This window comes from Pristis pectinata, chromosome 24 (assembly GCF_009764475.1).
Source record: "Pristis pectinata isolate sPriPec2 chromosome 24, sPriPec2.1.pri, whole genome shotgun sequence".
NCBI lineage: Eukaryota > Metazoa > Chordata > Chondrichthyes > Rhinopristiformes > Pristidae > Pristis > Pristis pectinata.
This window is the reverse complement of record NC_067428.1, coordinates 15,017,795-15,030,468: the sequence shown is the minus strand read 5'-3', so window position 1 is coordinate 15,030,468 and position 12,674 is coordinate 15,017,795. Positions and strand designations below refer to the sequence as shown.

Below are 12,674 nucleotides of genomic sequence, written 5' to 3'. Positions count from 1 at the left end.
TTTTCTACTATAGCTTCTTTTTATTCCACAGCCTTAAACCTTCATAACAAGCCTACTACATTGCACCTTATCAAATGCCTTTTGGAAGTCCATACATACACATCAAGTGCACTTCCCCCGAACCCTCTCTTGAAAGATCTCCATCAATGGTCTAAAGTAATTTGCCTTTAACAAATCCATGCTGGCTTTCTATAATCACTTGTCCAAATGACTAAAGATCAGATGCTGGAAAGACTCAGCAGGTCAGGCAGCATCTATGGGAAAGAGAAACACAACTAACATTTCAGGTTGGAGACGCTGTGTCAGAACTGGGCCAGCTCTCTGCCGGAAACATTAACTCTGTTTCTCTTTCAACAGGTGCTTCCTGACCTGCTGAGTATTTCCAGCGTTTTTGATTTTTTCTTTCACTTGCCTCAGTGACTGTGATTCTGTCTTTGATCTTTATTTATAGAACATTTCCCACCACTGTGGTTAAACTGTCTGTAATTACAAGGTTTATTTTTTGCAGCAATTTTCTTCTGAGCAAGGATGCAAGATTTTTAAATTTTTTTTTTCTCTGGCATCACCCCTAAACATATTGATGTTTGGAAGATTGCAGGTGGGGCTCTGCAGTTTTCTCCCTTACTTCCCTCAGCAATCTTGCATACATCCCATCTGGACCACTCCTTGATATCATTGAAAGAACTGATCAGGCTGATTGACCTGAACTTCCCTCTTTTCTATTTCCCTTTTTCAAAAAAAAAGAAATACTATGTTTATAAGTTTTGGTTTTACTGGCTCTGCCCCAAAACCCATAGTTTTAGCAGTTCACAACTAAGGTACCCACTTCTTTTAGAACCGTAGTTTGTAGACCGTCAGAACCTACAGATTAGTCTGTCATGTTTTTTTTTGCTGTTTATTACTCTTACTGGTTTCCCCACTTTTCCTGAACTGCTTTCAGTGTTTTTTGCTGTGAAAAGGTGTTTAAGAGTCATAGCATGGAAACAGGCCCTTCGGCCCACCTCACCCATGCTGACCACAGTGCCTATTTATGTTAATCCCATTTGCCTGCATTCGGCCCATGTGCCTCTATTCCTTTCCAATCTAAGTACCTATCCCAATGCCTTTTATACATTGTAATTGTACCTGCCTCTACCTCTGGCAACTCGTTCCATATACTCACTGCCCTCTGTGGAAAAACTTGCTCCTTAGATCCCCTATAAACTTCTTTAAGATAATTAAGGGCTTTTAAGAAAGTGTTTTGTGCCTCCTTTCAAGTCTTCAGAATGGCCGAAAACAGTGTGCGTTCACTGGTGTGTAGGACTAATGTGGCAGCCAGTTTGCACATTGGAAGCTCCCACAATGTGATGGTGACCAGATTACTTGTTTTTATAATGTTGATTGAGGGATGCCTATTAGATAGGAGATCGCCGATGGTTCCCCTGCTGTTCTAGGAAACATTAACCGAAAACCTTCTACGTCAATTTGGAGTCATGTTTTAGTAGCTGATTGTGAAGAAGGCACCCAACTGTACAGTACTTCCTCAGTGCAGCTCTGGATTGGCAGTCCAGCCTTTTCTCCAGAGTGTTGATGTAACCTAGGGCCATCTGACTCGGAAGTGAGAGTGGTACTGACTGGCCAATGCTTCTCCCTGGATGGAAGAACGATGACTCATAAAGCAAGCTGGTGTTGCTCAGTGTTTTCAGGGAAATTGAAAGATTAACCCCTATTTCACAATAATTTAAAGGATTTGAAATAGTGTGACTTGTGTTTCACTGAAATGTTCTCAATTTTCCTCTGGTCTGTTACAGCACACAGATCTCTGAGTTGATTCTGAATAACACAGAGCAGACAACACCCACTGATGTCATGGAATCTGCTGCAGGAGGTCCTGGTGAAGTGACATCATCAACAAAAGAAACCCCTGAGAATAATGGTAAGACTTCTCCTTCTCTGTGGGGCATTTTATAACCTGCATTTTGTGTCAGAATTTAGCAGGGAAATGTGTTTCCAGGAGGTATTGATTTCTCACCTTTGAGCTGGATGACTTGGAACTTTGATTTCTTGTTTCTGCCCAGCTTGAAGTAGTTTTTCCTAAATCACTAGATCCTAAGGGGAAACTTATCCTTGGGGCACCCATCAACTTGTATGAGACCTTTGTGTTGTTTTGGGAAGGGACTTAAAAGACGGGTGAGGTGGTGGTAGTGACTTGTTTGTGACTTGTGTTTTGCTAATACAGTTGAGCTTTGTAGAATTTGATGCTCATTTTTCGATGATATTTTACTCGACTTGAAACAATGGAAGTATAAGCCATAACAATGTATCATTAATAGAATAAATAGGGTTTCAAAACTTGAAGTGATTTTTTTTTTGTTAATTATGTAAAGCTTGTAGGGGAAAAATGTATTTTGAATAAAGAAGTGTTTTCCCAAAAGAAACCCAAGTCCCCAAAATAGGGGAACCACATTTACACCAAATGTTACAGTACTTATTTCAGTATGTTGAATCACACCATCATGTGATTTCCCTTTCTGCTCTGCAAGCTTGTCTCTTTCTGTATCCCCTTCAGCATGCAACCTCATTCAGAGAAACTCAAAACTGTGGTGGCAACTGGAAAATGTAATATTGGCTCTGTGGTAACACTTTTGCCTCTGAGTCATAGATAGTGGGTGGAAGCTGCACTGCAGCACTTCAAGTGGATTGGCCTTGTTTGTTAATGATGCTGAGGAGGGTTGCTATATCGACAGTGCCGAGGGAGGAGCAGCATTAGTAACATCACGAGAGATGAGTGAACTGTGGCAAGATTTAGTGATGATTCATAGATGGGTGAGAACACAAGTTGTGAGGAGGACTGAGTTTGTGAAGGTTAAGCGAGTAGGAAAATGGATCACAGTGCCATTAACTTTTATTGAATGGCAGAATTATATTCAAAGGGAGGGGCTGCATTGGTGGCAGGACAGAGCAAAGGGCTGCATGACTGGCAGCATGTAGGGAAAAGCTGCATTGGTGGCAGCGCAGAGGGAGAGCTGCAGCATGAATGAATGTTAAAGCTAAATTTTATGGGCAAAAAAGGAGTCTGTGCTGTTTAGGATAAGATTAAGATTCAAGAATTCTTTATTTGTCATTGTACTGTTGCAACAACAACACAATGACATTACGATGGCAGGAAGGTCTCCTTTCCTGCATTGTGCCAACCAACATTACAGAAACAGTGGAATTTTTGGTAAAGGATGTGGAATTTTGAGCACAAATTATACCCATAATCCTTTAATCTGTCCTCATTTCTGGCATTGCTCCCATTTTGACTGAGACCCTCCTCATTTCAAAGAGAAAAACCCTGACTCTCAAAATGGGCACAGGACACCCTGTTACCTTCCATGATTTTCCCAACTCTGCCATCTGACTGGTCAAGTCTTGGGCCAGGAAAGACCCAATGGCCAAGATTTTGCAGTCAGTGTAGAGTGTTGTCTACTCCCCACTGACTGCAAAAATAACTGGCAATTAACCTCAAGTCGGAGCGATGAGGCTGGTGAAGTGCTGGGAAGAATTCTGTTAGTGAGTCACTGAGCCAGCTGTCAAAGACTGGGATCAGCTGTGCTGCTAGTGGGGAGGAGGGAGGGAGGGATGTCGGGAGAGGGTGGAGGTGTGAGAGGGAAAGGAAGAGGTTGAGAGACAGAATAAGGTTGCCAGCAGTCCTACATTGTGTGGGTGTTTTTGTATTTCTGTAGGAAATTATCTGTCTGGTACAATATCAATATACTTGCTCTCTGTGATCTATACTTCTCTCAACCTGGGCACTGGCCAGAGATTTTCAAGCTGAGTCTGAACTGAACCAGGGACACATTTTTTCCACAGTCACCACTGGATACAGTAGCCAGGATTCTGCAATCTGCTGATCTCAAAAATAATATGAAACTTGACTTGCAATGATTTATCCCAGTGGAAGCTTCTAGGACCATCAAAATCCTTCCCAATCAGGCAAAATATGCACTGCTCTGGGCCTTTCTTATTTTTAAAACTCATTATTGGCAAGCTTATTTTACACAAGATTTTATAAACAAATTGGAAGTACACCCTGCCCATAACCTGGCTATCTCCCCCCATTCGAATAGTAAGTCACCACCATTTTCTACCCTTTGAGAGTTGTTCATTACATTTTGGCTTAAGTTCCTGGAGCACAGACACATGTTTCATTGTTAATCACCTGCTTGTGGTGGTCAATGACCTGTTGAAACCTAACACGGGTCTGTTTCTCATGCAGCTGCTGCTATTAATTTAAATTACTTTGAATTGGGATCAAGTTGGTCTGAGCTGAGTGGGTTCAGTTGACTACTGGTCACTAGTCCTGTGTACCAAAGACAGATTAAGTCCATTCAATTAAAAAAATAAAACCAAAGGTTTGACAATTGGTGGATTTCCTGACCATGCCACTCTATGAAGAGGAGTATATTGTGTTAGTCATAGAATCATATAGCATGGAAACAGGCACTTTGGTCGACAGAATCTGTGCTGACTGTCAGACACCCATTTACACTAACCCTACGCCAACCCTATTTCCCTCAACTCCCTCCAGATCATACCAGTCACCTAAACAAGAGGCAATGTACAATAACTAATTAACCTACATACCTGTACGTCCTTGGTATGTGGGAGGAAACCCATGCAGTCAAACTCTGCACAGACAGTACTGGAGGTCAGCATTGGACCCAGGTTGCTGGAGCTGTGAGGTAGTGGCTCTGCCACCACGCATTCCAATTGTCTGATATGTGACCACTACAGGTCATATGTCAGATAGTCTTCAATTGACTGATTTAACACTTTTGGTTTTAATTGATAGACCTACAGACAATTCATCCCAGTCAGATGTCTTGCTTTGCTGGGTGCAGATTTAAACTGAATTTGAAGTCATGCAGAAGTGTCCTCGTCGAGTCAAGTTATACTTCATTGTCATTCACCCATATGCTATAAGAACACATGGAACAATTGTCGTTTCCCCCAGACTCTCACAACAGAGGACATACAATAAACGCAGACAAAAAAATTTTTGCAAGTACAAATAGTGCAAAAACAATGTATATACAAAATTAGTGCAGGGTTAGTGCAAAACTGAAAAACCGAGTTGAACGAAGAAAATACAGAACCCCATGACACCTGAGTAAGTCAATGGCATAGTGACTCTCTGCAAGGAGGCATACGAGGTGTGACTCGGAGACCGTGGAGCTGAAGTCAATGTAGTCCAACTAAAACTCTTCCTGTGAGGGCGGAAGAGGGATGATGGGCCACCTTGGAAACCTTAAAATGCTTCTGTACATAAATGGGCAGGTCAAAAACCAGCATGGAGGAATGGGGCACTCCTACAAGTGAGGGGAGAGGCAGATTATGCAATGATTTCTGGATGTCCACTGTTCATAGACACCTCACGTCCACTGCTCAATCTGCAATGGTTAATGGAAAGGAATTTGACTTTGGTATGTAAACTCAAGAGTGTAAGCCACAAATTGACACACTCCCTGATTGCATTGATTTGAGAGAAATTTTGCATTCAGGCTTAAGCTGTAGGATGGATTCGAATATAAATTCAATTTTGTTGAACTGTGAGCCCCCATGGCATTCTGGGTGCATTTTGCTGATATGCTTGTTGATTGGATTTCTGTGCCAAAATCTGCTAATTCGCTTTTCCACTGTTTATGGGGCCGTGATTAGCTACCACACCTCAAACTTTACTCGTATCCATGAAATATATATTGGGTCATGACAATGCAATGGTGCTTTATTAAACAGCAGAAGAGGCATTGGCCTGAATTTTAACCTTGATGTGAGTTTAGTATTGATAGGGTGGGATGGTAATAGGGGTGTTCTGGTGAATCCAGGAATCCCTCAAGATTGGGGATTATTATCTTAAATGGGGTTCTCATTGGCAAGTGATTTGATTGACAGACTGTGGGTCTTTTTGACTGAAAAGCTGCTTGAGACAGCCGAAGCCCTCAAGGGTAGGTAGGTAGTTGGGAAGTACTGGTGAAACTGAGGGCAGAATGGTGTTCTGAAGGCTTGGGAGAAGGGCAGTGCAGTAGCAGGGGAGCGGATGGGTTTACTTGACCTGGTGGAATCACCTCTGATTGTCGATGATCACTCACCTTCTCAGCTAAGAAACTCGGCAATTAGTCCTTGAACACAAGTGTTAAATTAATGGCAGGCTTCCAGTGTAATATTAAAATGAGCAACCTTTTTTCTATAAGCAGACTTGCTGTCTGCCATTTGTCTCACCTCTGTTAAAACTGAGCAACTTCCAGATTTCTTTGCAAATTTAACTTTGAACATATCCCACTCCATCCATTTTTTTGGATTTAAGATTCCACCTATTGTTTCTATAACGATAGCAATTTTTTTCAGTGAGACAAGGACTAAAAATTCAGTTGTGTGGTGCAGTTCAGTACAATTGAATTGAAAATTGACTTATCCCGAAGAGAAAAGCAAAAACAATCATTTCTGGGCCACTTTGTGTCCTGGAAATTTGACTAGGCTCTATCCAGCATGAGGTGTGTTTCAGTGGCATTGTTCCCCATGGAAAGCTCCTCTGGAGCACTGCTGGGAAAACTGACTTGTGTTGTTGTTTGTCCATCATTGTTCTCTTCCGGAATAACCTCATTTTTATCGTATTAGGTTGGCCTTAGCCAAACTCGAGTAAGTGATTGCCCTTACCTTCCATTGCCCCAACAAGGCTCTGATATCCAACCAACAGAACCCATGCACCACCTTCTGTCTTTTTCCCTTAATTTTGCCCCAGTTTGACCTCCATTGTAGCACCCTACCATCCCCCAGGCCTCAATTGAGCTTGCAATTGCCAACACCCTTTCTCCATCCCACCTACCCCACCCCTCTGACTCTCGTCAGTCCAACCTCAGTCCTGGACATTGCAGGGTGCACAAAGCCTTCAGCAGAAGCCTTGGGTGCTACTGAAATAGCTGTACACAATACCGCATGCAGAACTTTAATGGAAACTACAGTTTATAGGCTCTGATATCGATACTGGGAAATAAAGTGGTTAGGAACTGGCAGGGGTGGAAGTTTCCTCGGCCTCATTTGCAAAATAAACAATACAGCATATGCAAACTCAGTTTTGCTTCTGAAATTCAGTTCTATTTACTCCAATATACATCTTCTTTCCTACTGCATCTTTGATTCATGTAACCAAAGAATTTCTGGATCCTGGAGTCTCAATCTGCAACTAAATTAACAGAAGTGTTTTTCTCTCACTTAATGTATTTGGAAGGGGGCAAGTGCAATAAAATGACATTTTCCTTTCCATTTTACATCACTGTTTCCTGGAGCACAGAGGAGGCTTGCTGAAAACAGAAGAAATAGGGGTTTTATTTAGATCATAACAACACAGCCACTTTGGAATTACCCCACAAACCAACATTAAGCAATTTGGGAAGGCATGCAGTTAAGAACACTGAATTGATTTTTCTCTTTGCTGTACCTGGGGAATCAAGGATCGGCTAACTGTTTTGTCAGGGCTCCATCACTATCAATAGGGATTTCCTGCAGCTTTGCAAGTTTCTAATTTTAATTCCTCTCGGCCTCTGTGACAGCAGCTGGGATTACAGCTGTAGCCTCATTACTGCACAGTGCTGGGCCGCAAGGTGAAGCCAGGCTTGTTACTGAGATTCCCTGTCACGCACCTCCGGGCAGAAAAACTGCAGGGACTTGCTTCTCCTCAGCTGCCCAGATTGCAAAATTGACTCCTTCAGCTCTGGCTCGTCAGAGTTAAATGTTGAGTCAGTGTTCGGTGATTGGTTTAGAGAATTGGGTATAATGTGGCCCCAATGAATTTACAGAAATGTAAAGTCAAACACAGACAAGAGTTCACTTTACACTCAATTTGTATTAGAGGAAGAATAGAAAAATTGAAGAGTTTTTGTTAAATGGCTTAATGCAAATGTTTTGCTTGAAGGGATCTGCCTGTGTGCTCTAACCTTTTGGAAAATTTGAGTACAGGGAACGATGAGTGCAGTGACCGTCGATCTGCCTTATGGTGCCTAAGTGGGTGGGCTTTGCAGTGGAGGAGGCTAAATCTACAGAAAGTCTGCAGGTTGCTAACTTCCTGCTTTAATCGGGGAAACTCCAGGCATGGCTAGGTTGTTCATTTAAATATGCTAATTCCTTACTAAGAGCAAGTTTAACAAGTTTTGAAATTCAACTGCTGGCACACAGACTACCTGAGTTCTTTGACGGTTGCTGGTGAAACCGTGGTGAGAGCTGTGTGGTATGGAAAGGGTCCTGAGGAGCTGACTACCCAATCTGGTAACTGCAGCTGCAACTTGAGTGGGCTACCTGAAAGCCTGTCTTCACTCTGCGTTGGTTCTTTATTTCGCAAGGTTTGGAGTTTTGCCGAGAGGCTTTGTGCTAACTGACAAATTCCCCCAGTTTCAACACTTTGGGACCACTTGCCTCCTGCAGTTGACAGGTCTGCACGACTACTAGCTATGCCACTGTGTTTCTCCCAGGGCAAAGCTGTGCTGGATGTGGGATGGCTGCGTCTTAGTGCCCCACAGTGCCAACACAGACAATCTACAGGCCGTTGACCCCTTACATCAACACAAAGCAGTCCTGAGCGGTTCCATGGACATCTTATCCAATATCCATTTCCTTCTATCAATCCTGTTTTCCCCATTCTGTGCAATTTAAAAGGCAGCTTGAGGGTTAACACACTTAATCAGCAGACCAAAGAATGATCCTTGTAAATACACATTCTTTTGAGTTTACGAACAACTGAAACTTAACACTTGACATGTGTGGCTGCATTTCGACCCCCTAGAGTCCACTGAGCTCACACCAATCACCAAGCACAGGTTTACACTAATCCCACTTTCTTCTCCGTACATCTCCATTAACTCCCCCCAGATTCTACCATTCACCTGCATTCGAGGGGAGATTTTACCATAATGAATTAACCTACCAGCCCCATGTCATTGGCATGTGGGAAGAAACTGTAGGAAACCTTCCAGGCGGCAGGAGAATATGCAAACTCCACACAGACAAAACCAGATGCCAGGATTGAACCCTGGTTGGTGGCACTGTTCTACTAGCTATGCCACTGCGCTGTTATATATTTGGGCTTTCTTCAGAAGTCTCGCATGGTTTAATCGCTGTGGTTTAAACAGGGGTGAGGACAGGCTGTTGGATATCTGCCCTGAGAGCAGAGATGCAGTTGGTTGGAGTTCTCTGAATACACTGAGGTGGGGAGGAACAAGTGAGAAGAGAAATTCATCAGAGCTCCTACCTCCATGTCCTCTGTCACCATTTCTCTTGTGACTGCCTCCAAGACATGTTACCTTTTATTTGGTCATTGCATTTGATTGAAACTTGGTGTAAAGTAGTTTAGAAATCCCTTCAATCCCTCCAGTGTTGGTTAGAGAACAAGTTATGGAGGTACCATATGCTTGATAGGAATAAAATACTACTAAAATGTCTTTGTTTTTTAGATGTACTTCAGCTGGTCTCTCAGAGTTTAGGATCTCCTGGCATAAGGCTGTGCACCACAAATAAAGATGGTGAGGTCAAACTGAGAATGGATGATTCCGGGAATCCAGAACAGCCACCAATCACAGTACACCAAATGTTCATGGAGACGCTTGAGAAATTTGCTGATTATGTGGCACTTGCTTCAAAGCAAGGTGAACAGTGGAAGAAGATAACATTTAAGCAGTATTATAACGAATGCAGAGATGCTGCCAAAAGCTTTCTAAAGGTAGATGACACTATTTCTTTCCAAATGCCAACAACTGTAGCAGTTCGAGTTATTGTAATTTATAAAGACTACTGTTAATTTTTTTTAAAAATGGTAAAAGCTAACCTGACTCATGATTACAGCTATTAAATAATTCAACCTAGTAAGGAAAGGCTGTGACATGTAACTTTGCCCTCTAGCCACATTGTCATACTTTGGCCACCTGTTTTGGTGCCACTAACAGCTCAACTGTTGGTGCTTTTCTTTCCTCTCACTGGCATTGAGCCCCATAGGGGCTATAGAGTAATACAGCATGAAATCAGGCCCTTCAGCCCAACTCTCCATGCAGACTTGGAGGAAGGCAATAGTGAGGGCAGTGAGTACAGGCCAGCAGAAGTGCACACCTGGTCTTCCTGACTCCTCCAAACATTTCCAACATAGTGCAGCCCCATTTGTTTGTGTTGGTCACTGACTGGACAGTCAAAATCAAGAAATACTGGTTGTAGAAAGACATGAACATCATGAGTCTAACAATATTTGGGAGTAAAAGTCTGAAATGGGGTCATAAATCTAAAGTGAAATAAGTTTTATGCTTGGGCAGATGCAAAGGCTACCTTTACAAAAGTCCCCAGTTTGGCATTGAGCAGAACATGTTGGAAGTCAGTTGCAGATCTCCATTTTTCTGATTTGGTTCATTGTACTCCCATTTAATGCCTTTCATTTAGACCCCAGTGTGTCTTCAGTGATTTGCAGCAATGATGTTTGTCTTGCTGTTCTCAGCCTTGTAATGGAACTCCCATCAAAATTACCTGTTTCTGGTTGTGGGGGGGTTTTGGATGTAGGTTGTGATTTGGTGCTCCATGTACCAATGCAGGAAGTAGTACGTCAAACCTTCTGCGCTCCCAGTGTAAGTACAAATGAAACTCCCACCTTTAAACAGTGATTTGCACCCAAGAGCTGAGTCAGAGCTCATTCTTGCTGATTCATAAATCAAATGCTACCTGGTTCTACCTGTCTCTTTGGATGTTTCTGGAGACACCAACTACTCCAATTATTTAATGATGCATTAAGTAGCAAAACTATTTTTAAAATTAAAATAATTTAGTATTGTACAAATTGGCATGATATGTTGAAGCACTGCTCCAAAGGTGATGAAGTGTCACTGTAAAGACCAGCATGAACATTTCTTCTCTGTAGCTTGGACTCGAGCGATTCAATGGTGTTGGTATCCTTGGCTTCAACTCTCCTGAATGGTTCATCGCAGACATTGGAGCAATTCTGGCTGGGTACGACTCTTATTTATTGATAAGATTGTGATAGCAGAAATTGCAATATTTACTGATGATGACTGGTATTTTCTGTAAAAACAAAATAGAGCCTTTCCCCTCAATGTTATGTCCTTTTCACTAAGGACATCCAGCCATATTGGAGTGAGTTTCTGGCAACCCTCTGATACTCAACATAAGTGTCCTGATTTCATGCATGGCCTTGATGGTAAATGTTGCCAAACCTTTTGAGCCTTAAAGTTAAATAGTACATAGTTTCCAGCATATCACTGTGTGTTGGGACAGTCAACAATCAAAAATATTAATCATGCAAACAAGAATTTTAATCTTGGTTTTTAAATCCATATTTCATAAAATTAATGCATCCATCTCACTAGTTTGTTTTATTTCTGGTATGATCATCTAAAAAAATCAATGCAGCATTAAAACACCGCTTTCCTACTTTTAGCTTTGTGTCCCTGGATTCACAAATAGAGGCACAGAATGCAATAACAGGGAAGTTGTACTGGGTCTGTATATAACACTGGTTAGACCACGACTGGAGAATTAGGACCATTTCTGGTCACCATCCTTTAGGAAAGATGTGACAGTCCCAGACCGGGCACAGAAACAATTTATTAGAATGATTCCATGGAGGAGGGATTTTAGGTTTAAGGTTAGACTGGAGAAACAGTGATTATTCTCCTTGGAACAAAGTAGGTGGAGAGGAGATTTGATAGATGTGTATGGGATTGGTTCTGGTTTAAACAGAGTAAATAAAGGAAAGCTATTCCTATTAGTGGATAGTTCAAGGACCAGAGGGCTTGGATTGGGACAAAAGATTCAAGGGGAATGAGAGGCAAAACCTTTTTACTTATTATTATCTGGAATTCACTGCATTAGCATTAGTTTGGTGGAACTAAAATTAATCAGAATTCTCAAAATGGAATTGTCTAGGTAAAAGAAAATTGAGAGAATAACTTGCAGGAGAATGGGGGATCAAGCAGGGAAAAGAGACTGATAGGATTACTGTACCAGAGGTTGACAAGACTTGATGGACTCAGTGGGCTCCTTCTGTGCCATACAATTCCACAATTCAGTATTGTTGCTACCCTTTTATGGTAAGTGCATTTTAACATGTAATTGTGTACGAAAATGGAAGAGACCTTGGTTGCCATGGATGTGAATGTATATGTATCCTAACACACAACTTAACAGTTAATGGTGCTATGAGAGTTTATTTCTGTGAATCCTCACTGATGTGTATTACACACATACCAGTACTGGGCCAATAAAACTAATTGCTTTTCCAAGACTGCCACTGCTATCAGTCACGCAGCTTTTCTGGGGGATCAGAAAGCACAATCAATCTTTTATGACTGACACTTTTGTATAAAAATGCGTGCTTAAAATCATTTCCTCCCATTCTGCCATTATCTCATTCCAGAAACCTTGCTCCTTTTGCCAAATGTCTGGTTGGCAAATATCCCCTCTCTGCGTGTCTCTCTTTGCATTTGCGACAGTATAATAGAGAGCCAAGACTGCCCCTGAATGCTGCAACACCCAGCAAAGGAAGTGCAGAACCAGCCAGTGGCGGCTGTTACACTCGCCTGTTGATTACTCACTACCGAAACAACAGTGGAAATTACAGAATTGTGGAATTGTTACTGCACAGGATGAGACCATTCAGCTCTTCGAGT

At 42.0% G+C, this 12,674-nt stretch overlaps 1 protein-coding gene across 1 annotated transcript in view; it reads left to right on the top strand.

The window, feature by feature from the left end:
* acsbg2 (acyl-CoA synthetase bubblegum family member 2) overlaps positions 1 to 12,674 on the top strand; it is a 50,499-nt gene that overhangs the window by 12,346 nt on the left and 25,479 nt on the right. Inside the window, exons 2-4 of the mRNA XM_052037540.1 lie at positions 1,791 to 1,915; positions 9,465 to 9,730; positions 10,907 to 10,995. Coding sequence (XP_051893500.1) covers positions 1,849 to 1,915; positions 9,465 to 9,730; positions 10,907 to 10,995 — 422 coding nt within the window. The 5' untranslated portion in view covers positions 1,791 to 1,848. The remainder of the gene's footprint in view (positions 1 to 1,790; positions 1,916 to 9,464; positions 9,731 to 10,906; positions 10,996 to 12,674) is intronic.